The sequence below is a fragment of the Hyla sarda genome, chromosome 1 (genome assembly GCF_029499605.1).
Source record: "Hyla sarda isolate aHylSar1 chromosome 1, aHylSar1.hap1, whole genome shotgun sequence".
NCBI classification, from domain to species: domain Eukaryota; kingdom Metazoa; phylum Chordata; class Amphibia; order Anura; family Hylidae; genus Hyla; species Hyla sarda.
Genome location: NC_079189.1, coordinates 367,566,999 through 367,591,099, shown reverse-complemented (window position 1 = coordinate 367,591,099; position 24,101 = coordinate 367,566,999). Strand labels below are relative to the sequence as shown.

Below are 24,101 nucleotides of genomic sequence, written 5' to 3'. Positions count from 1 at the left end.
ATCCATTTTCCTTACAAGCAGAGAGCTTCAAAGTTAGAAAAATGCAAAATTTTCATTTTTTTCATCAAATTTTGGGATTTTTCACCAAGAAAGGATGCAAGTTACCATAAAATTTTACCACTAAGTTAAAGTAGAATATGTCACGAAAAAACAATCTCAGAATCAGAATGATAACTAAAAGTATTCCAGAGTTATTAATGTTTAAAGTGACAGTGGTCAGAATTGCAAAAAACGCTCCGGTCCTTAAGGTATAAAATGGCCTGGTCCTTAAGGGGTTAAAAGGGGTTATCCAGAAAAAAACTTTTTTTTTTTTTTTTTTATATCAACTGGCTTCAGAAAGTTAAACAGATTTGTAAATTACTTCTATTAAAAAATCGTAAACCTTCCAGTAGTTATCAGCTGCTGCAGTTGAGTTGTTCTTTTTTGTATGACAACAGTGCTCTTTGCTGACACCTCTGCTTGTCTCAGGAACTGTCCAGAGTAGGAGCATATCCAAATAGCAAACCTCTAATCCTTCGGACAGCTCCTGAGATAAGCAGAGGTGTCAGAAGAGAGCACTGTTGTCAGAAAGCCGCTAAAGCTAGCGTGACTGCTGGACCTAAACTCAATCCCCTAAATCCAGCAGAACAGCGCATATAAATCTCCTGAGCTTAAAACTCACAAGGTCCCAACCAACTGTCAGGATCCTCGTAGACTCTGATTGTACAAAGACTGTTCCTGTTTAATGTTGCATAAAACCTGCAGTAAAGGTTCCGACAGTTTTCTGAAAACCCTCCGGTTGTGGACATTAATTTATTATACCTCCCTATCGCTCTTGAGATGGGTAGCGATAGGACAAGCATATACAGAGGAGCCCCACCCTGGCGTCACAAGTGATAAGGTTTAAACAAGCACCCTTTAGTTACTGCACAGCTACACCCCATATATCCTACACCCCCAAGCTACCACATTTCTGTTTGTGTATTTATATATTTTGTGTTTATATTTAGTGTTTGTTTATATTAGCATTTTATTTTTCTAGGGGTTGGTTTATCACATTGTGTTGGGGTTTAGTTTAGGTTGGGTGGTGGGAAAAAGGGGGAGGGGGGTTCCTATGGGACTCTATATGTATAAAAAAATAATTCTGGACTTGTTCATGGACGTCTGTTATCATGTATTGGGGGCATGGGATGTGTGACCAGCTCAGGGCCAAAAAAAATTATAATTTTTTTTTGTATTTTCCGTTTGTGGTGTTTGGTGGTTTGTGACACAAATTAATCATTTATTTATTTTGGGTTAGAGAAATGCAACCGGGCCAGGGGTTTTTAGTTTTAAGGTTATAATTATTATGATTATTATTTGTTATTATTATTATTATTATTATTATTATAATTATTAAGTAGTGTTTAGTAATTTACATTTGTGGGGTTGTTTTTAAAGTGGTGTGTTTGGAGAGAATGTGACTGGACCAGGAAATACTGTGATGGACATTTAAGGACTTATATGGACTCATTAAATCCCTCCCACACACTGCCCCCTATCACTAACATTCCCCCATACACTGTCCCCCCCATCACTAACATTCCCCCACACACTGTCCCCCTATCACTAAAATCCCCCCACACACTTCCCCCCTATCACTAACATTCCCCACACACACTGTCCCCCTATTACTAACAGTCCCCCACACACTGTCCCCCTATCACTAAAATCCCCCCACACACTTCCCCCCTATCACTAACATTCCCCACACACACTGTCCCCCTATTACTAACAGTCCCCCACACACTGTCCCCCTATCACTAACATTCCCCCACACACTGTCCCCTATCACTAAAATTCCCCCACACACTTCCCCCCCATCACTAACATTCCCCCACACACTGTCCCCCCATCACTAACATCCCCCCAAACACTGTACATGTCCCTTACATCCCCTCCATGGCCCTCACACACTGCCCCCTGTCACCTCAATTGTCCTCACACACTGTCCCCTGTCACCTCCATTGTACTCACACACTGCCCCCTGTCACCTCCATTGTCCTCACACACTGCCCCCTGTCACCTCAATTGTCCTCACACACTGTCCCCTGTCACCTCCATTGTACTCACACACTGCCCCCTGTCACCTCCATTGTACTCACACACTGCCCCCTGTCACCTCATTTGTACTCACACACTGCCCCCTGTCATCTCCATTCACCTCACACACTGCCCCCTGTCCCCTCCATTGTAATCACATACTGCCCCCTGTCACCTCCATTGTACTCACACACTGCCCCGTCACCTCCATTGTACTCACACACTGCCCCCTGTCACCTCCATTGTACTCACACACTGCCCCCTGTCACCTCCATTGTACTCACACACTGCCCCCTGTCACCTCCATTGTACTCACACACTGCCCCCTGTCACCTCCATTGTACTCACACACTGCCCCCTGTCACCTCCATTCACCTCACACACTGCCCCCTGTCACCTCCATTCACCTCACACACTGCCCTCTGTCACCTCCATTCACCTCACACACTGCCCCATGTCACCTCCATTCACCTCACACACTGCCCCCTGTCACCTCCATTCACCTCACACACTGCCCCCTGTCACCTCCATTCACCTCACACACTGCCCTCTGTCACCTTCATTCACCTCACACACTGCCCCATGTCACCTCCATTCACCTCACACACTGCCCCCTGTCACCTCCATTCACCTCACACACTGCCCATGTCACCTCCATTCACCTCACACACTGTCCCCTGTCACCTCCATTCACCTCACACACTGCCCCATGTCACCTCCATTCACCTCACACACTGCCCCCTTTCACCTCCATTCACCTCACACACTGCCCCCTGTCACCTCCATTGTACTCAGCAGGGAGAAATTGAGCGCTCAGAGCTTTAGCAGAAAACTAATAGCGATTGCAGAGCTGGATCTGCAATCGTTTGTTTCTGTCTGCAGGGCCCCCATTTCAGAACTTACATAGGCATGGGGAAGAGGGCCGCCTCTCACCTCCTCCTCAGCCTGCCCCAGAACTTTTTAAATACACTGTAATGCTAATTCTTGTGAAGTCTGGCATATTATACTGGCGCGCACGAGGCACTGCGCCGGTAATTTGCCAGACAGCGGCTGCCATTACAGATTTTTTAAGCGTACCCCACAGGAGCGCTGCTGCATACCCCTGGGGGTACAAGTACCCCAGGTTGTGAACCGCAGCTGTGGGAGATAGATCAGCGGTGCCATGATTTTTTTTAAAAGGAGCCTGGGTGCAGGAGTCTTCAGTGCTGACATCATGTTTCATCAGATGTTTCATCATGTTTCATCATCTCCCCACTTGTCTTCCGCACCGAACATCTCCCACCCCCCTTACCCACCCCTACAACTCCCAGCATGACCTTACAGTGAGGGCATGCTGGGAGTTGTAATCTTGCAACATGCAGATAGTAGATGTGCAGCACAGGGTGGTGGGAGACAAGCAGGGAGATGTAAAACAGTGCCCCAGTCCTTGCGAGAGTTTAGCGGGGATTAAATAAGGGGGAGATGGGGCGGCTGCAGATTTAGGCCAGCCCAGGCTCCTTTGTACAGCTGTAATTTCATATTTCCTAATGGAGCCGTGATCACGATTGTCAGTGGGAAATATAAATTCTGCTTTCCAAAGCAAGTTTTGTAAGCCAGGTCCGGGCTGCTTTGGTGGTGTTGCGACTTTTTGTGCGACTTTCTCACTTGATAAATCCCTGACCACTGCAAAGTGAAAACTGAAATTTGCTTTTGAAAGCTGTTTGTAGATTTTTGTTTACAGCCAAAAGTCGCACAAAAAATTGCATAGGTGCACATGGGACTTTTGGTGCAATTTTTGTAAGCAAAAAAAGAACCTTAAATCCCTTGATAAATGTCCTTCAATATGTTTTGTAATTGCTTTCATCAGAGAATTTTTAGTGTTTCATACTGAAAAAGCCAGTCAAATAAGTGGCCACTAGGGGTCCCCCTGCCTCCTGGGACACATTCCAGTCCTGCAGTGTCCAGTGGTCATCAACACGTCATGGACACATGAGTGATTGACAGGGCTGCAGGAAGGTCCAGAGCTGTTGTGCTTGCATCCAGCCCTCTGTGAGTCAGAGCAGAGGGAGGGAGAGGGAGAAGTCATCACAGTGAGAAGAAGAGAGGGACACGCCCCATGATTCTGGACAGAAACCTCACTGAGCAATGAATTATAGGCCATAGACACATAAAAATTAGATGTACATGATCAGAATGAGGTACTGAGCAACTTATAAAAAAATTTTTTGGGGGGTGGGGCATCTGACAGGTACGCTTTCTGTGTCGGTCAATACTTTTTGTGGCTTATTCACGTTCAGAGGTTTCATCTACAAAAAAGGAGGTTGGCCAGAGTGATGTGTGCTTTCTCAATAAATTTACTAATGAAAAAGGCTCATTTCTAGTGCAATTTTTGCCATAGGCTATACCAAAAAAAGTGGAAGCCTAAATTACTGTACTTTTGGCATCTGGATAGGGATTTACTAAGCAATGTCCACCAAGATAATGCTACAAAAAAATACACCTCACACAATGCAGTTGGCATGTCGGACACTCATCAAACAGTAGTAAATTCCCCCAATGTACTATAATTCCATGTGACGTTACCTTAGTCATCATGATTTTATAGGCGTAGAGTTTTCTTCCTTTTCCACGTCCAAGTGTACCTTCTCGTTGTTCAACATAGTCTTGGGCTTCCCTGGTCACATGAATATGCATTATACACTTTATTAAGTCCAAAAAAGTGGAAAGGATGGCTGCACTCACTGTGTTGCTAATGATAACATCCAAAAGTTATTTGATTCAATATTACTCTAACAAGGCTTTACCTACTTGTGCTCAAAACCAATACACAGCAAAGCAGTAACACCCAATAAACATGGTTTACAAGCTATGTATGTTGTATACCATCGATTTTATACAGTTTGCAACCTTTTGTAACCCTCATCTCTCCTTTTCTTTGGCTCTGGACTTACTGTCTCTGTTGCTGACCACTTGTCTGAATTTGACAATCCCTTTTTTTTTTTTTTTACTGGATTGGTACTAAGTGACTCTGCTAATTCCAGCTATTTGCTAGTTTCTCAACCATTGATCTTTATTCCTATCTTGAGATTTCCTGTGATTGTTGCTACCATCCTAAATGTAATTTTTTTTGTTTCACTTCCATTGCAATTACATGATTTTAAATATTAAAGGGGTTATCGGGGGACCTAAAAAAAAACAGTACTTCACATGGTGTGGAATGTACTTACAGGTAATAATTGTAAATTACAATACAGTTGGTCTGACCATAAAGGGACAAAATATGAATAACTTTTGCTATCTTGACCCCTAGAAATGGAAGATGGGTTACTGTGGGTACTGGAAGACTTAGAGTTGTGGATAGAAGACATGTCCCACAGTCTGTGGTTCTCCATAATTCATTTGCAGCACTCCTAGAATGTAAGGGCAACATGGATATTGGCTCAAGAACAGAAGGTGAGGAACCGTTGACTCTCATGTCTAATGTATGTAAGACTGCAGCCAAGGACAAAAAAGATAAAGTAAAATCTCAAAGAAAGCAGCTGTTGCTGGAAGATTCAATCATAAGAAGTGTGTAGCTTAAAGGGGTATTCCAGGCCAAAACTTTTTTTTATATATCAACTGGCTCTGGAAAGTTAAACAGATTTGTAAATAACTTCTGTTAAAAAATCTTAATCCTTCCAATAGTTATTAGCTTCTGAAGTTGAGTTGTTGTTTTCTGTCTAACTGCTCTCTGATGACTCATGTCCCGGGAGCTGTGCAGTTCCTTTGGGGATATTCTACCATCATGCACTTCTACTTAATAGAAGTAATTTACAAATCTGTCTAACTTTCTGGAGCCAGTTGATATATATAAAAAAAGGTTTTGCCTGGAATACCCTTTTAAGGAAAATGGTTTTGTGAGATGTCTCCTGGGTGTTCCCGCTAGAAGAAATAGAAGACATATTCTTACTACTGTCAAGTAAGCAAAGCAGGAAAGGGACGTGGATGTTCTTGTCCATCTAGGGGTGAATGACCTGGCTTGCAATGAAGTTTCAGAAGTGAAGGAATCTTTAATCACACTTGGTAATGATGTACAGGATTTTGCATCCACTGTTTCATTTTCTGAAGTTCTGCCTATGTATAATGTTCAGAATGATAGGCAGAGGCACATTAAGGAGTTCAACTTATGGCTTAGTAAATGGTGTCAAGAGCAAGGATTTGGCTTTGTGTCTCATGATAGCTATACTTGGAATAGAAAGGAACTGTACAAAAAAGATGGTTTGCATCTTTCTTTCAAAGGAACGAATGTACTCAGTGAACGATTCCAAGAATTTGCTAAGGAGTATTTAAACTAGGAAGGGGGAGGGGGCAAAAGACTAAAACTCCATTAGTCCAATATCCAATTGCCCCTCGAAACAATGCCAGAACATGTAAGTAGCACAGAAGTTAAGAAATTACAAGCTCAGAGTCCTGTCTACAAATGCCTGCAGTTTAGGTAATAAAATCAATGAACTTGGGTCAATAATGGCATCAGAGAATGTAGATTTTGTGGCTGTTACTGAGACATGGATTAATGAAAGTAATGACTGGGACATAACCATAACAGGGTACTCTTTATACAGAAGAGATAGAGAAGGCAAGAAAGGAGGAGGAGTGGGCCTATATGTGAGAGATAGCATAAAATGTAACCTAATACAAGTTAGTGAGGCAAACATAGAGTCAGTTTGGGTTACGTTGCAGTTTGGTAATCATGCAGTAACTTGTGTAGGTGTGATATACAGACCACCTGGCCAAGTTAAAGAATTAGATGATCTACTAGTTGAAGAAATAGCTAAAATGACAATGAAAAAAGAAGTTATCATTATGGGAGACTTCAATCTTCCGGATATAAACTGGAAAACCAAAATAGCTAGTTCTGTCAGGAGTACAGATATTCTAAATTCCCTACTGGGATTATCTCTACAACAAGTGGTTGAGGAGCCAACCCAGAGGGAGGCCATTTTGAAATTGGTATTGACAAATGGGGATTTGGTATATCATGTTATTGTAGGCAAAAGTGTGGGATCTTGTGGTCACCAGTCAGTGTGGTTTAATATAAGAACAGTGAAGGAGTCACACCACCCAAAAACAAAAGTTTTAGATTTTAGAAAAACAAGCTTTTTAAAAGTGAGATTAGTCATAATTGAGTCCCTATCAGACTGGAACGGATTACATGGAGTCCAGGAGAAATGGGACTACTTAAAAGATGCATTATTGAAGGCAACAGAAAATTGCATTAGACCTGTCAGTAAAAGCAGAAAAAGGAAGAGACCACTGTGGTACTCAGCAGAAGTGGCCAAAATCATAAAAAACTAAAAGCTAGCATTTAGTAATTATAAAACAACCCAGAGCAATGAAGATAGGGAAATCTAAAAGACTAGACAGAAAGAGGCCAAGCAAGTTATAAGAACTTCTAAAGCACATGCAGAAGAAAAACTAGCTCAGTCTGTGAAAAAAGGGGATAAGACATTCTTCAGATATATAAGTGAAAATAGGAAATAAAAACAAGGAATAACTAAATGAAAAACAAAGGAAGGAAGGTATGTAGAAGAGAATAAAGGGCTAGCCGACTGCCTTAATGAATACTTCTGTTCAGTTCTTACAGAAGAAAAAGAAGGAAAAGGACCTCCATTAGGGAGGAAGAATAATGAATCATTTGATGCATGTGTCTTCAAAGAGGAAGAGGTTCTACATTTGCTGTCTAAAGTGAAGACAAATGAGTCACAGGGGCCTGATGGGATACACCCAAAGTTATTAAAAGAGCTTAGTGGTGAGCTAGCAAAACCGTTAACAGATTTATTTAACCAATCACTGGTAATAGGGGTCATCCCGGAATATTGGAAATCACAAGAAAGAAAGGTAGTAGATAGGATTCAAGCAACTATAGGCCAGTAAGTCTGACATCAATAGTGGGGAAATTATTAAAAACTCTACTAAAGGATAGGATTGTGGAACATCTAAAATCCCATGGATTGCAAGATGAAAGACAACATGGGTTACTTCCGGGAGATCATGTCAAACAAATTGTATTGAATTTTTTGATTGGGTGACTAAACTAATAGATGGCAGAGGGGCAGTAGACATCGCATATCTAGATTTTAGTAAGGCTTTTGACACTGTCCCACATAGAAGACTTATCAATAAACTACAGTCATTGAGCTTGGACTCCCATATTGTTGAGTGGATTAGGCAGTGACTGAGTGACAGGCAACAGAGGGTTGTAGTAAATTAAGTATATTCAGAGAAAGGTCTTGTTACCAGTGGGTTGCCTCAGGGATCTGTACTGGGACCAATTTTGTTTAATATCTTTATTAGTGATATCGCAAAAGGTCTTGCTGGTAAGGTATGTCTGTCTTTTTGCTGATGACACAAAGATATGTAACAGGGTTGATGTTACTGGAGGGATACCCCACATGGAAAAGGATTTAGGAAAACTAGAAGAATGGTCAGAACTCTGGCAACTGAAATTTAATGTGGATAAGTGCAAGACAATGTACCTGGGGCATAAAAAACCCTTGGGCAGAATATAGAACATTTGACACAGTCCTGACCTCAGTATCTGAGGAAAGGGATTGAGGAATAATTATTTCCGAAAATTAAAGGGGTATTCCAGGAAAACTTTTTTTTATATATCAACTGGCTCTAGAAAGTTAAACAGATTTGTAAATTACTTCTATTAAAAAAATCTTAATCCTTTCAGTACTTATGACCTTCTGAAGTTAAGGTTTTTCATTTCTGTCTAAGTCTTCTCTGAAGACACCTGTCTCAGGAAACACCCAGTTTAGAAGCAAATCCCCATAGCAAACCTCTTCTAAACTGGGCGTTTCCTGAGACAGGTGTCATCATAGAGGACTTAGACAGAAAAGAACAACCTTAACTTCAGAAGGTCATAAGTACTGAAAGGATTAAGATTTTTTAATAGACGTAATTTACAAATCTGTTTAACTTTCTGGAGCCAGTTGATATATAAAAAAAAGTTTTTTCCTGGAATACCCATTTAAAGGTAGGAAGACAATGTAATAGAGCAGCAGGAAACGCTAGCAGAATGCTTGGATGTATAGGGAGAGGTATAAGCAATAGAAAGAGGGAAGTGCTGTACAGAACACTGGTGAGGCCTCACTTGGAGTATTGTGCGCAGTACTGGAGGCCATATCTCCAAAAGGATATAGATACTCTAGAGAGAGTTCAGAGAAGACTACTATGTATAGCTTGGAAGAAAGAAGAGACAGAGGGGATATGATAGAGACTTTTAAATACATAAAGGGAATCAACACGGTAAAGGAGGAGAGCATATTTAAAAGAAGAAAAACTACCACAAGAGGACATAGTTTTAAATTAGAGGGGCAAAGGTTTATGCAGTAATATAAGGAAGTAGTAATCTGAGAGAGTAGTGGATGCATAGAATAGCCTTCCTGCAGAGATGGTTGCTGCAAATACAGTGAAAGAATTTAAACATGCATGGGATAGGCATAAGGGTATCCTTCATATAAGATAGGGCCAGGGACTATTGATGGGATTCAGATTATTGGGCAAACTAGATGGGCCAAATGGTTTTTATCTGCCGACACATTCTAGGTTTCTATGGAATGCCCCTTTAAAGGGGTACTCTGCCCCTAGACATCTTATCCCCTATCCAAGGATAGGGGATAAGATGTCTGATTGCAGGGGTCCCGCTGCTGGGGACCCCCGCAATCTCTCCTGCACCCCCCTGAGTCATCAGCTCTCCAGAGCTACGTTTGCTCCGTGGCTGATGACTCACGAAACAGGACCGGAGGTTCATGATGCCATGACCCCGCCCCTTGTGACTGTGGGCGGGGCCATGATGTCACAAACCGCCTGCCCGTGTAATCAGCCGCGGAGCAAACTTAGCTCCAGAGAGCTGATGACTTGGGGGGCTGCAGGAGAGATTGCAGGGGTCCCCAGCAGCGGGACTCCTGCGATCAGACATCTTTTCCCCTATCCTTGGATAGGGGATAAGATGTCTAGGGGCAGAATACCCCTTTAAGTATATTCCCTAATCTTTTATAATAGTGTGTCCCTGGGAATAATTAGCTCATGCTTAAAGCAGTATTTCCATCTCAGCATGTTACAGGGGATAAAATGCTGATCGGATCGGAGTCCAACTGCTGGGACCCTCATAATCCATACAATGCATGTAAAATTGGAATGGACCTCATCTCTGCATCCATCACGCCATTTGTTCTCTATGCACAATCTGGATATTGCTGATGCTAAGCTCCATTCATTCTGCGGGATATTTCACCTTTGATTTATGGATTAGTGGTTGTTACAATGGTCAGACTCCCACTTATCAGCATATTATATCCTATTCTGTGAATATGGGATAACATGCATGGATGGGAATGGATGTGTATATTTTCTGCTCCAGATTTTCTTTAGCAGATTATGATATCCATTGAAGCCAATAGGCAGCAAAATCTGATGGAGCAAATCTGCAGCAAGAATATGCATGTATAATCATACCCTTAACCCCATCCCGAACAGCTTGCAGGACATGAGGAGAATCCTTACCTGCTTCCTCGCTGTCTGATCGCCGAATGATTGCTCCGTGCCTGAGATCCAGACAGGAGCAGTCAAGCGGCAGAAACACTGAACAATGCTATGCTATGTCATAGCATTGAACAGTATGAGAGATCAATGTAATGCATGTTATAGCCCCCTATGGGAGCTATAACATTGCAAAAAAAAAAAGGGGGGAAAAAGTAAATAAAGATCATTTAACCACTCCCCTAATACAAGTTTGAATCACCCACCTTCTCCCATTTAAAAAAAACTGTGTAAATTAAAATAAACATGTGGTATTGCCGCATATCTAAATGTTCAAACTATAGAAATATATAGTTAATTAAACCACACGGTCAATGGCGTACATGCAAAAAAATTCCAAAGTCCAAAATAGCGTATTTTTGGTCACCTTTTATATCATGAAAAAATGAATAAAAAGTGATCAAAAAGTCAGATCAATACAAAAATGGTACCGCTAAAAACTTCAGATCACAGCGCAAAAAATGAGCCCTCATATCGGCCCGTAAGGAGAAATATAAAAACGTTATAGGGGTCAGAATATGACAATTTTAAACATATTAATTTTCGTGCATGTTGTTATGATTTTTTCCAGAAGTAAGCAAAATCAAACCTATATAAGTAGGGTATCATTTTAATGGTATGGACGTACAGAATAAAGATAAGGTGTTATTTTTACCAAAAAAAATGTACTGCGTAGAAACGGAAGCCCCCCCAAAAAATTGTGTTTTTTCTTCAATTTTGTGGCACAATTATTTTTTTCCGTTTCACCGTAGATTTTTTGGTAAAGTGACTGATGTTATTACAAAGTAGAATTGGTGGCACAAAAAATAAGCCATCATATGGATTTTAGGTGCAAAATTGAAAGGGTTATGAGGTGAGGAAGAAAAAATGAAAGTGCAAAAACTAAAAAACACTCGGTCCTTAAGGGGTTAACAGTGATCTGTCAGAAGATTTATGCTGCCCAAACCATGGGAAGTATAAAATCTTGACAGGTTATCTTGTTACTGTAAATTCAAAACACAAATTAAAACCAAGCCATGGCACTGGATAAAGTGTCTGAGAAACAGTCTCCCTGACTTCTCCTTTCTGCATAGGTTGGATTAAAAGGTCTCTCTATATAACTCACTGTAAGTCCTAGATCAAACCAAGAACCTGCAACTCAAAATTAAGTTTACAAAAGTGGGATGCCCTTAAACTGAAATACACTATGATCCTGAAAACAATATCTGACAGCTTTCATATATTTTTATATTTCATATGTATATTCTATTTGTGTTTTCTGAATAGAAAAACAATAGTTACTGCACTAAATCAAAATCTTACTTAAGTAAATGTAGTTTCTTTGTCATTCTCCAAGGTTTATTTCTCATACTGGAAATTATTTTTTTCTTGTCTTCAATTTCCTTCATTATCCTTTCCCTTTCACTATCTGATAAACTCTCCTCAGAACTAGAGGATGATGAGGATGAAGATGAAGAACTGGAAAAAAAAAAACAGATGTAGACACTGAATCATATACATATATGCATTTCACAAACCTAAATTAAAATATAAGTAGTCCATAACAAGAGTGTTTATTCGATTCACACTGTCATTTTGTTCTAAATTTGTGTTATCTGTATTACATTGAAATCATAAAAGAAAAAAGATTTAGTGACTTAAATACATTTAGTTTTCAAGGCCAGTAAAACATGAGACCCATAGATCAGTGGAAAAGAAGTTAAGGAGGTACTCCAGGGAAGTATATTTATATATAAGCTCCATAGCCACCACCCTACCTGGATATGTTCCCTGTAAGCCATCCTGTCTGATATGCATGGCTCCTGTGGCCCATGTTGTCTTCTCTGTCTGCTTGATATTATTTGCCATCCACCCCTCCCCTTGCCTACATCTCCCAGCAATCATTGTAGCTCCACTATGCCAGCCAGCTCACTCTCTGAGGGAAGCCCCCGCCCTCCTGCTCTGAGCAGCAGAGAGATTCAGTGTCTTATTGGCTGAGGCTGCCCACACCACCCAGTTATCTGCACTAAATAGAGTATGACTCATCAGTGTAGGACAGAAACCACATGGTCTTTATCTCTCAGGATGGATGCTGCTTTCAAAGAGAGATTTGGACAGAGACAGAGTGGATGGCTGGATGATGTCATACCCTCACTTCATGCATGTAAGTGACAACCAGAGAGGGGAAACTGTTCTATATAGGTAATGAATAATATTTAGACAATTAAATAGGTAAGTAACTGATTAATATACTGTATCACCATTTCACCTTTGTTACTATAAACTAATATAGGAGGAAGGAACTAAAATGGATATAAAAAAATGTTTTAGAAGACTTACAATTCGAATGACAATGTATTCGGAAATCCTATAGACCCTTTCATTATTTTCTCATTTTGTTGAAATCAAGAACCCCCCACCATTCTGCACTCAATATCTTCTAATGCCAAAAAGAAAACCGAATGTAAGAAATCTTTCTTACTTAACTTGTTGGTAAGGAAAAATGATCATTTTGCATTGACATAAGTATTAAGAACCCTGTACTTAAGCTAAAGCACCTTTCACACAATACATATACGATTTGGGGATTTTCCATCATTCTTATCTGCAGATTCCCTCAAGCTCTGTCAGGTTGGATGGGACTGGTGGTGGAAGCCTTTCTCCAATTTTTAAGTCTCTCCAGAGACGTTCCATTGGCGTCAAGTCAGGGCTCTGACTGGGCCACTCAAGGCCAAAGAACAAAAATTGCTGATTTGAGGCCACATCACATCCCAGAAAAAAAGAATAAGTGATCAAAAAGTTAGATATATGCAGAAGTGGTACCGATAAGAACTACAGATCACAGCACAAAAAAAAAAGATAAGCCCTTATACCGCCCTGTATATGGAAAAATAAAAAAGTTTTAAAGGTCAGAAGAAGACAAGAAGACAACATAGAATGTGTCGGCAGATAAGAACCATTTGGCCCATCTAGTCTGCCCAATAATCTGAATCCTATCAATAATCACTGGCCCTATCTTATTTGAAGGATAGCCTTATGCTTATCCCATGCATGCTTAAACTCCTTCACTGTATTTGCAGCGGCCACTTCTGCCGGAAGACTATTCCATGCATCCACTACTCTCTGAGTAAAATAATACTTCCTGGGGTTCACTTCAGGGAGATCATGTCAAACAAATGTTATTGATTTTTTTGACTGGGTGACTAAAATAATAGATGGCGGAGGGGCAGTAGACATCGCATATCTAGATTTTAGTAAGGCTTTTGACACTGTCCCACATAGAAGACTTTTCAATAAACTGCAGTCATTGAGCTTGGACTCCTATATTGTTGAGTGAATTAGGCAGTGGCTGAGTGACAACAGAGGGTTGTAGTCAATGGAGAATATTCAGAGCAAGGTTTTTTTATTAGTGAGGTACCTCAGGGATCTGTACTGGGACCCATTTTGATTAATATCTTCATTAGTGATATTGCAGAAGGTCTCGATGGTAAGGTATGTCTTTTTGCTGATGACACAAAGATATGTAACAGGGTTGATGTTTCTGGAGGGATACGCCAAATGAAAAAAGGATTTAGGCAAACGAGAAGAAGGGTCAGAACTCTGGCAACTGAAAGTTAATGTGGATAAGTGCAGGATAATGCATCTCGGGGTAAAAACCCACGGGCAGAATATAGATTATTTGACACAGTCCTGTCCTCGGTATCTGTGGAAAGGAATTTAGGAGAAATAATTTCAGAAGACTTAAAGGTAGGAAGACAATGTAATAGAGCAGCATGCCGCTGTATAGAACACTGGTGAGACCTCACTTGGAGTATTGTGCACAGTACTGGAGGCCGTATCTCCAAAAGGATATAGATACTCTAGAGAGAGTTCAGAGAAGATACTAAACTAGTACATGGATTTCAGGATAAAACTTATCAGGAAAGATTAAAGGACCTTAACATATATAGCTTGGAAGAAAAAAGAGACAGAAGTGATATGATAGAGACTTTTAAATACATAAAGGGAATCAACACGGTATATGAGAAGAGTATATTTAAAAGAAGAAAAACTATCACAAGAGGACATAGTTTTAAATTAGAGGGGCAAATGTTTAAAAGTAATATCATGCTGTTTTTCATCTTGCAATCCATGGGATTTTAGCTGTTCCACAATCCTATCCTTTAGTAAGGTTTCCATTAATTTCAGACTTACTGGCCTATAGTTGCTTGATTCCTCGCTACTACCTTTCTTATGAATGGGCACCACATTTGCTCATTTCCAATCTTCTGGGACGACTCCTGTTACCAGTGATTGGTTAAATAAATCTGTTAACCTGTTAAGGACCAATGACGTAACGTTACGTCATGAGTCCGCTCCTGATGATAATGATCTCATAGCGGGTCGGGCCCTGCCTCTAACAATGGCCGGGACCCGTGGCTAGTAGCGCGCGGCACTCATCGCAGTGCGGTGCACTATTAACCATTTAGACGCGGCGTTCAAAGTTGAACGCCGCGTCTAAAGTGAAAGTAAAACCATGCCGGTTAGCTCAGGGAGCTGTTCGGGATAGCAGCATCCTGAACAGCTGCAGGACACGAGGAGGGTCTCCTACCTTGCCTCCTGGTGTCCGATCGCCGAATGACTGCTCAGTGCCTGAGATCCAGGCATGAGCAGTCAAGCGGCAGAATCATTGATCAATGCTTTCCTATGAGAAAGCATTGAACAATGTAAAAGATCAGTGTGTGCAGTGTTATAGGTCCCTATGGGAGCTATAACATTGCAAAAAAAAAAGTTTAAAAAAAAGTGAATAAAGATCACTTAACCCCTTCCCTAATAAAAGTTTGAATCATTCCATTTTCCCATTAAAAAAAACCAGTGTAAATAAAAATAAACATATGTGGTATCCCCGCATGTGTAAATGTCCAAACTATAAAAATATATCGTTAATTAAACCGCACGGACAATGTCGTACGCGCAAAAAAATTCCAAATTCCAAGATAGTGTATTTTTGTCACTTTTTATATCATGTAAAAATGAATAAAAAGCGATCAATAAGTGTGATCAATACAAAAATAGTACCGCAAAAAACTTTAGATCACAGCGCAAAAAATGAGCCCTCATACCTCCCCATACACGTAAAAATAAAAAAGTTATAGGGGTCAGAAGATGACAATTTTAAACGTATAAATTTTCCTGCATGTAGTTATGATTTTTTCCAGAAGTACGACAAAATCAAACCTATATAAGTAGGGTATCATAAAGGGTAGAATAAAGAGAAAGTGTCATTTTTACCGAAAAATGTACTATGTAGAAACGGAAGTCCCCAAAAGTTACAAAATGGCGTTTTTTTTTTTTCAATTTTGTCTCACAATGATTTTTTTTCCCATTTTGCTGTAGATTTTTGGGTAAAATGACAGTTCATTACAAAATAGAATTGGTGGCGCAAAAAATAAGCCATCATATGGATTTTTAGGTGCAAAATTGAAAGAGTTATGCTTTTTTAAAGGTAAGGAGCAAAAAACGAAAATGCAAAAACGGAAAAACCTTAAGGGGTTAATGGTTTTACTAGCTCACTTCTAAGCTCTTTTAATAATTTTGGGTGTATCCCATCAGGCCCCTGTAACTTATTTGTCTTCACTTTAGACAGTAAACATAGAACCTCTTTCTCTGTAAAGACACATGCATCAAACGATTCATTAGTCTTCCTCCCTAATGGAGGTCCTTTTCCTTCTTTTTCATCTGTAAAAACTGAACAGAAGTATTCATTAAAGGGGTATTCCGGTGCTTACACATCTTATCCCCTATCCAAAGGATGGGGACGCCCGCGATCATGCACGCGGCACCCCGTTTGTAATCAGTGCCCGGAGCGTGTCCGCTCCGGGTCTGATTACGGTCGACCGCAGGGTCGGCGACGTGTGACGTCACGCCTCCGCCCCCCGTGTGACGTCACTCTCCGCCCCTCAATGCAAGCCTACGGGAGGGGGCATGATAGCTGTCACGCCCCCTCCTGTAGGCTTGCATTGAGGGGCGGAGCGTGACGTCACACGGGGGGCGGAGGCGTGACGTCACACGCCGCCGACCCTGCGGTCGACCGTAATCAGACCCGGAGCTAACACGCTCCGGGGACTGATTACAAACGGGGTGCCGCGTGCATGATCCCGGGCGTCCCCAGCTGCGGATAGGATAGGGGATAAGATGTCTAAAGCACTGGAGTACCCCTTTAAGGCAGTTGGCTAGCCCTTTATTCTCTTCTACATACCTTCCTTCCTTTGTTTTTAATTTAGTTATTCCTTGTTTTAATTTCCTTTTTTCATTTATATATCTGAAGAATTTCTTATCTTTTTTTTTAACAGACTGAGCTAGTTTTTCTTCTGCCTGCCCTTTAGAAATTCTTATAACTTGCTTGGCCTCTTTCTGCCTAATCGTGTAGATTTTGTGTGGTAGATTTTGTGAGAGTTTTTTTTTTTTTTCTTTTAATGTAGTACAGTAATTGAAAAGCGTGTAAAGATAGATATCATTTCAGTCGTATTGACCCATAGAATAAATAGAACATGTTAGTTTTACCATAGGAGATGTTTGCTATGGGGATTTGCTTCCACTCTGGACAGTTCCTGACATGGACAGAGGTGTCAGCAGAGAGCACTGTGGTCAGACAGAAAAGAACAACTCAACTTCCTGTGTAGTATTGTAATGCTGCTGGATGTGGATCCACTGACCTGTGTGGCTGATGAAACGGGCCGCATCGGGGAGCGGAGTGTAAGGTGCCGCTGGTCTTCACCAGAGCCCGCCGCAAGGCAGGATGGGCTTGCTGCGGCAGGCGACACTCAGGTCGCTACCCCCGATATGACTCGACCACACAGGTAGCTCGGCGAGGCAAAGTACAGTAGGATGAGGCAGAGACAAAGTCGGACTTAGCAGAAGGTCAAGGCAGGCGACAAAGGTGCGTAGTCAATAACGTAGTGGAAGGGTCAGAACACGGGCTAGGCAAACAGACAAGATGTGCTTAATCTCAGGCTAATGGCACTGGAGATCCGGCAGGGAAGAGACGGGGACACACGCACTGGAGCTGAGAGGCAGAGGAAGAGGCAGCGGAGGACCGAGGTAAGTGACAGGCTGGGATTCACATGCGTTCGCGTCCTGCGATGCGAATCCCAGCCCCGCCGGCAGCAGGAGACATGTATACAGCAGCTGATAAGTACTGGAAGGATTAAGATTTTTTAATTGAAGTAATTTACAAATCTCTTTAACTTTCTGGAGCCAGTTGACATAAAAAAATGTTTTCCATTTAAGGACACAGACCATTTTGCCCTTGAGGACACAGGAAATTTTCATTTTTGTATTTTCATTTTTTCCCCTGCTCATTGTAAGAGCCATGGATCTTTTTTTGTTTCAGCTTCAGGGTTTATATTTTGAGGGTTTGTATTTTGCACGGCCAATTGTTCTTTGAAATTACACCTTTTATTTTACCATAAAATCTACGGTGCAACCAAAAAAAATATTATTTATGGTGGGATAAGAAGCCCACAATTTTGAAACTGGGGCTTTTTTGTTTTTACGCAGGGCACTTTATGGTAAAACTGACATGTTCTATTTATTCTATGGGTCAACACGACTGAAATAATATCCATCTTTACATGCTTTTCTATTACTGTACTACTTTTAAAAAAACTCTAACAAAATTAGTATGTTTAAAATTGTCCTCTTCCCACCTTTTGAACTTTTTTTATTTTTCCATATACAGGGCAGTATGAGGGATTATTTTTTGTGATCTGTAGTTCTTTTCGGTACCACTTCTGCATATATCTGACTTTTTAATCACTTTTCTTTTTTTCTGGGATGTGATGCGGCCTCAAATCAGCAATTTTGGGCTTTGGTATTTTTTTTCATGTTTACGCCGTTCCTTGTACGGGAGGGATCATTAATATAATATTTTGATAGATCAGACATTTCTGCACGTGGCAATAGCAAATATGTTGATTTATTTGGCTTTATTTTTTGATCAAAGCATTCGATGGGTTAATGGCGGACATCAGCGAAATTGCTGATGTCCATCATTACCAGTGGGTACTGGCTATTGGTGGAAGCTGGGACCCGTGTCCTATGATGCAGCCACAGATTCTGCACTCGCTTCATAGCCACGGCGGGACTCAGGAAGTACAGGTGTGTACTGGTGCGCTAAGTACCTAACGCCCAGGCCGGACCTGGGCACCCTGCATCCTCTAGGGGGTTAAACCTGCCACCACCATGCTTTTCTATAGGGATGGTATTGGCAGGTGATGAGCAGTGTCTGGTTACATAATGCTTAAAATTGAGACCAGAAACTTCAATTTAGTTTAATCAGACCAGAGAATCTTGTTTCTCACAGTCTCTGAGTCCTTTAGGTGCTTATTTGCAAACTCCATTTGGGCTTCCATGTCATTAACAGAGGAGAGGCTTCTTTCTGCCATAAAGTCCAGCATAATGATCCAGTCAGCATCTTCCTCTCTGCACACTGGAGGTCTGGATGCTAGTGAGTGACAGCTTCATCTCCGTATTCCCAGCTGGAGTGCTGAGCCTTAGCGCTGAGGACTGGCACACACCCTGCTTGGGTAATTATTTAAACCTGGCAGTGAGGATTTCCTTTGCTTGTGATTGCGGTGTACTCCTCACCAGTGCTCAAGTCTGTTATTGTCTTCTTAGGTTTCCCTGACCTCCAGACTGTTTCCTGACCATTCTTTAGCCTGCTGAATTATGGCTTCTCCTCTCATTAACCCTTGCTTGTCTGATCTGAGTTTGTGATTGTTTGTATTTAGCTTATCCTTATTATCCTATATGGTCTGCTGTTGCTTCTTCCCTATTGTTTGTTTGACTTTGCTTCCTGACTATTTGACTTTGTTTTGTGGGTTTTGACTGTGATATGTCCTGCACTATGTTGGTCGCCCAGCTGGGAGTTCGTCATTTAGGGAAGATTGTCAAGTATGCATGGACAAAGGTTTGGGTGAGACTGATAGTTTGCACTCTTCCCTGCCCATCATGGCATCCCGATTGGTGGAGTGCTGCAGTAATGATTTGACCTTCTGGAAGTTTTTTCCATCTGCAAACAGGATCTTTATAGCTCAGACAGAGTGACATTGGGGGACATTTATCAAAGCATTTAGTAGGTTTTTTTTTTTGCTTAAAATTGTCGCAAAAAAGTTGCACGTGCGACTACGCTCTTTTTTCTGCGACTTTTTGCATGTTCAGTGTCCTAAGCAAAAAATAAAAATCTTGCTTACCAAAACAAAAAGTGATTTTTGACTTGCAGTGATCAGAGATTTATCAAGTGAGAAAGTCGCAAAAAAGTTGCATCGCATGAAAAACCTACTAAATTTACTCCAGCTCAGACAGGGAGCAGAAAAAGCCACTACCAAAGCAAAAAAAGAAAACTTGCTTAAGTGAAAGAAATTTATCAACAGGCTAAAAGCAGTTGATAAATAAGTCGCACATAAGCAAAAAAATAGTAAGAAAAAAGTAACTAAAAAAAGGAATACATAAGCAAACATTGATAAATGTCCCCCATTGAGTTTTTGGTCATCTCTCTTACCAAGGTCCTTCTCCCTCGATTACTTAGTTTAGTGAGGTGGCCAGCCCTAGGAAGAGTCCAGGTTGTTCCACACTACTTGCATTTAAAGGGGTACTCCGGTGGAAAACATTTTTTTTTTTTTGTCAACTGGTGACAGAAGGTTAAACAGATTTGTAAATTACTTCGATTAAAAAATCTTAACCCTTTCAGTACTTATCAGCTGCTGTATACTACAGAGGAAGTTGAGTTGTTTTCTTTCTGACAACAGTGCTCTCTGCTGACACCTTTGTCCATGTTAGGAACTGTTCAGAGCAGGAGAGGTTTGCTATGGGGATTTGTTCCTGCTCTTTGTCCCCATAGCAAACCTCTCCTGCTCTGAACAGTTCCTGACACGGGCAGAGGTGTCAGCAGAGAGCACTGTGGTCAGAGAGAAAAGAACTGTACAACTTCCTCTGTAGCATACAGCAGCTGATAAGTACTGGAAGATTAAAGACTTTTATATCGGAGTAATTTAAAAATCTGTTTAACTTTCTGGCACCAGTTGATTTAAAAAAAAAATGTTTTCCACCGGAGTACCCCTTTAAGAATTGTGGAGAACACTTGGAAACTTTCACTGCATGAGGAAGCGAGTTCTACCGCGAAACGGTCGTTGGGGTTTGGTATAGGTAGGGTTTGGCACCCACAGGCTATTGCTGCTTTCATGCTATGTTTCTTTGACATTTGGTCTATTGTTTGTACCATATCCTTGTACTTCATATGTGAATTTACAGTGTTATTTCTATCTTGTTTACTGTGCTCTCTCCTTACTTATACCTTGTATCTGACTGGTGCTGTGCTATTTTGCTCTATTTATGTTTTTATCTAACTTTTTTTAAATAGTTTTTTGCTTAAATAAAGATTGTCTATATTTTGTGTATATTCTAGTTTCTGGTGCATTTTTTGTAGGTGTAGTAGTGAAACTTTCAGTGCAGCAGAAATTATTTGTATCCTTCTCAGGATACAACCTGAGGCTCCACACAATTCTGTCTCTGAGCTCTACATGCAGTTCTTTCTAAAAACACAAAACTCAGCTATGGCTCTTCCTTTGAGGCTATGCTCTCAAAGTGTTTTTTCAGGCATATTTCATTTGTTAAAATGCATCGGCAAAATTGTGTCCACATTTTTTTAACATGAATGTAACTGTAAGAAATTGAAGGGTTAATCTGCACTGAGGTTTTTTGTTATTCTGGTTATTGTGGAAATGCCCTGTTCTCTGGATGGTCAGCAGACCTCATTGACTTTTAACCTGCTTAGCTCCCAATTTAAACCCTCAGTTTTCATCCAGCCCTTGCTTACAAAAGAGCTCATACTCCTAGCTAGCGTTCGTACTATATTTTGTATTTCTGGCATATTTGACCCATTGGCTCCACTCTCTTACTCCTCTACTGTTTCTGTGATTTGGCTTTTCTGTCTTTTGGTTGTGGACTGTGACATATTGTGTGTGTATGTTTAGTAGAGGATATGAAGAAAAACTGAAAATGATCCGCACTCATCGAGGCCGGATGAAGCGCAGACCTGCGCGAAAACACCGGTAGTTAGCCTCTGAGCGCCGTCCATTTCTGCAGCCCGTATCCTCGGTCAGCACTGGTCTTAGGAGCATTGTCATATACTTAATGGTGAGTGCGGATGATTTTCAGTTTTTCTTCATATCCCGTACATTGATATATATCTTGTTACATCCTAGCACCACCACCGACTCTATACAGGATAGAAGACTGGTGCAAGCTACTAATACTCCATACCTTGTCAACTGTTAATGGCTGAATAGTGCAGTGCCGTCTTAGTTTCTTCTTCTACATGTATGTGTTTTTTTTTATGTGTGCGATTCCATACAGTGTCCCGACCTCCGTCTGTATTGTAAGTTTATTTTGTTGACATTTTACTCCCTGCACTTATTCAGGCAGGGACAGTCACTGTGGTTGTGGACCCATCACTTAGGGCGGGTACGCAAGTAGGTAGGGCAAGTGGGAGCAAGTGAGTTCAGTGCTTCACTCTTCCCTGCCCATACATGACAGTGACCTATATAAGTCTATGAGTAAGTGATTGTCTGTGCACAAGATATGTAAAAAATGCAGACACATTTTTGCAGCCACAAAAATAAGTAAAGTCACTTATTTACGCGGCTGCAGAAAATGCATCTGCAGTTTTTACATATTGTGTGCACAGACATCCACTTTTGCATAGAGCTACATAAACTATATAAATTTGCAGTAGCCAGATATTATATTGTGTAAACACCTTTATATCACACAGTGTTAACTTGGCTGAAGGAGCTTTATCTGAATATAACCAGGACTTGAGTAAGCCCACCTTTTTATGTATGTCTCATACCTGCTGCTTTTTCTTTTCTTTTTCTGATCTCCCGATTTACTTGTATTTTTCCCTTTGTTATGAACAGAAGATTCTTCATTGTTTGTATCTTTTCTGGTAGACTTTATGTTGTTTTTGTTAACATCTTTTTGTACCACAGCATTTTTTCTTTTATTTCTTTTCTCATCCTCATACTCAGATTCTGTTTCAGTTTCATCTACTCTTGTTCTTCTTGTGGATTTTCTCACAGTTCTTTTTCTTTTTGGCAGCCTAGTGATATCATTATCATCTTCATCTTCATCATCATCATCATCATCATCACTGTAATCAAAATTGCCACTTCTTTTCGTCTGGTACCGTATTTGGTGTCTGTTTACATTTCTCATTCTGGAATCTATATAGGAAAAAATAAATAATTTTTCTGCCTGTATCATAGACTTTAAAGGGGTACTCCACTGGAAAACATTTTTTTTTTTTTAATCAACTCGTGCCAAATACAGATTTGTAAATTACGTCTATACAAAAATCTTAATCCTTCCAGTACTTATCATCTGCTGTATGATCCACAGGAAGTTCTTTTCTTTTTGAATTTCCTTTCTGCCTGATGCTGACACATCTGTCCATTTTAGGAACTGTCCAGAGTAGGAGCAAATCCCCATAGAAAACCTATCATGCTCTGGACAGTTCCTAGAATGGACAGAGGTATCAGCAGAGAGCACTGTGGTCAGACAGAAAGGAAATTTAAAAAGAAAAGAACTTCCTGTGCCTCATAACAGCAGCTGATAAGTACTAGAAGGAATAAGATTTTTAAATAGAAGTAATTTACAAATCTGTATGATAAGAAACAGGCTATCTGGCACTACGTACAGGAAATTCAGCAAGGCTAAATGTCTTGCAGTCTGCAAATCTTCAAGTGGGAGTGATGCAGTACAGGTGGTGCTCTATCCTATATGGCACAAATCGCTTCAATACAATGCTTCCAAGAGAAAAATAAAGATGACACTCACCAGGCTTCTGCTGTATAAACGTGGGTTCATTCTTGAAACTGTACAAAGTGCATGGTGCAGCTAGATCCGAAGCGGGTGGTGACGCCGGGACCTCTCTCCGGGAAGGTGCAACAGCTGTTTCGTAGCTTGGAGCTGATGAAGTAGCTACAAGATACGAAACAGCTGTTGCACCTTCCCGGAGAGAGGTCCCGGTGTCACCGCCCACTGCAGATCTAGCTGCACCATGCCCTTTGTACAGTTTCAGGAATAAACCCACATTTATACAGCAGAAGCCTGGTGAGTGCCATCCTTATTTTTCTCTTGGAAGCATCATTTACAAATCTGTTTAACTTTCTGGCACCATTTGATAAAAAAAAAATAAAAAAAAAATTCCAGTGGAGTACCCCTTTAAGGGGGAGATTTATCAAAACCTGTTTAGAGGAAGAGTGGTGCAGTTGCCCATGGCAACCAATCAGATTGCTTTCTTCATTTTTAAAGAGACCTGTGAAAAATAAAATAAGCAATCTGATTGGTTGCCATGAGCAACTGAACAACTTTTCCTTCACAGTGCTTGTCCTTAACGGGTTAAACATATTTGGATCGCATTTTACAATGCATTTAATAGATATTTTCCCTTGTTC

The 24,101-nt window shown here is 40.8% G+C and overlaps 1 protein-coding gene across 6 annotated transcripts in view; it reads right to left on the bottom strand.

The window, feature by feature from the left end:
- The window catches only part of LOC130275301 (transmembrane channel-like protein 2-B), a 147,903-nt gene that overhangs the window by 111,797 nt on the left and 12,005 nt on the right, over positions 1–24,101 (bottom strand). For 5 of the 6 annotated variants that reach the window (XR_008844729.1, XM_056523120.1, XM_056523144.1 and 2 more), the window contains 3 exons: positions 22,496–22,868; positions 11,929–12,084; positions 4,624–4,714 (listed from right to left, as the gene is read on the bottom strand). Coding sequence is in view for 5 of the 6 variants with exons in the window: in XM_056523120.1 (XP_056379095.1) it covers positions 4,624–4,714; positions 11,929–12,084; positions 22,496–22,860 (612 nt within the window). In the remaining variant the exon portion in view is untranslated. Of the gene's footprint in view, positions 1–4,623; positions 4,715–11,928; positions 12,085–12,945; positions 13,046–22,495; positions 22,869–24,101 lie in introns of those variants that run through there. The other variant, XM_056523153.1, reaches the window with a different exon arrangement.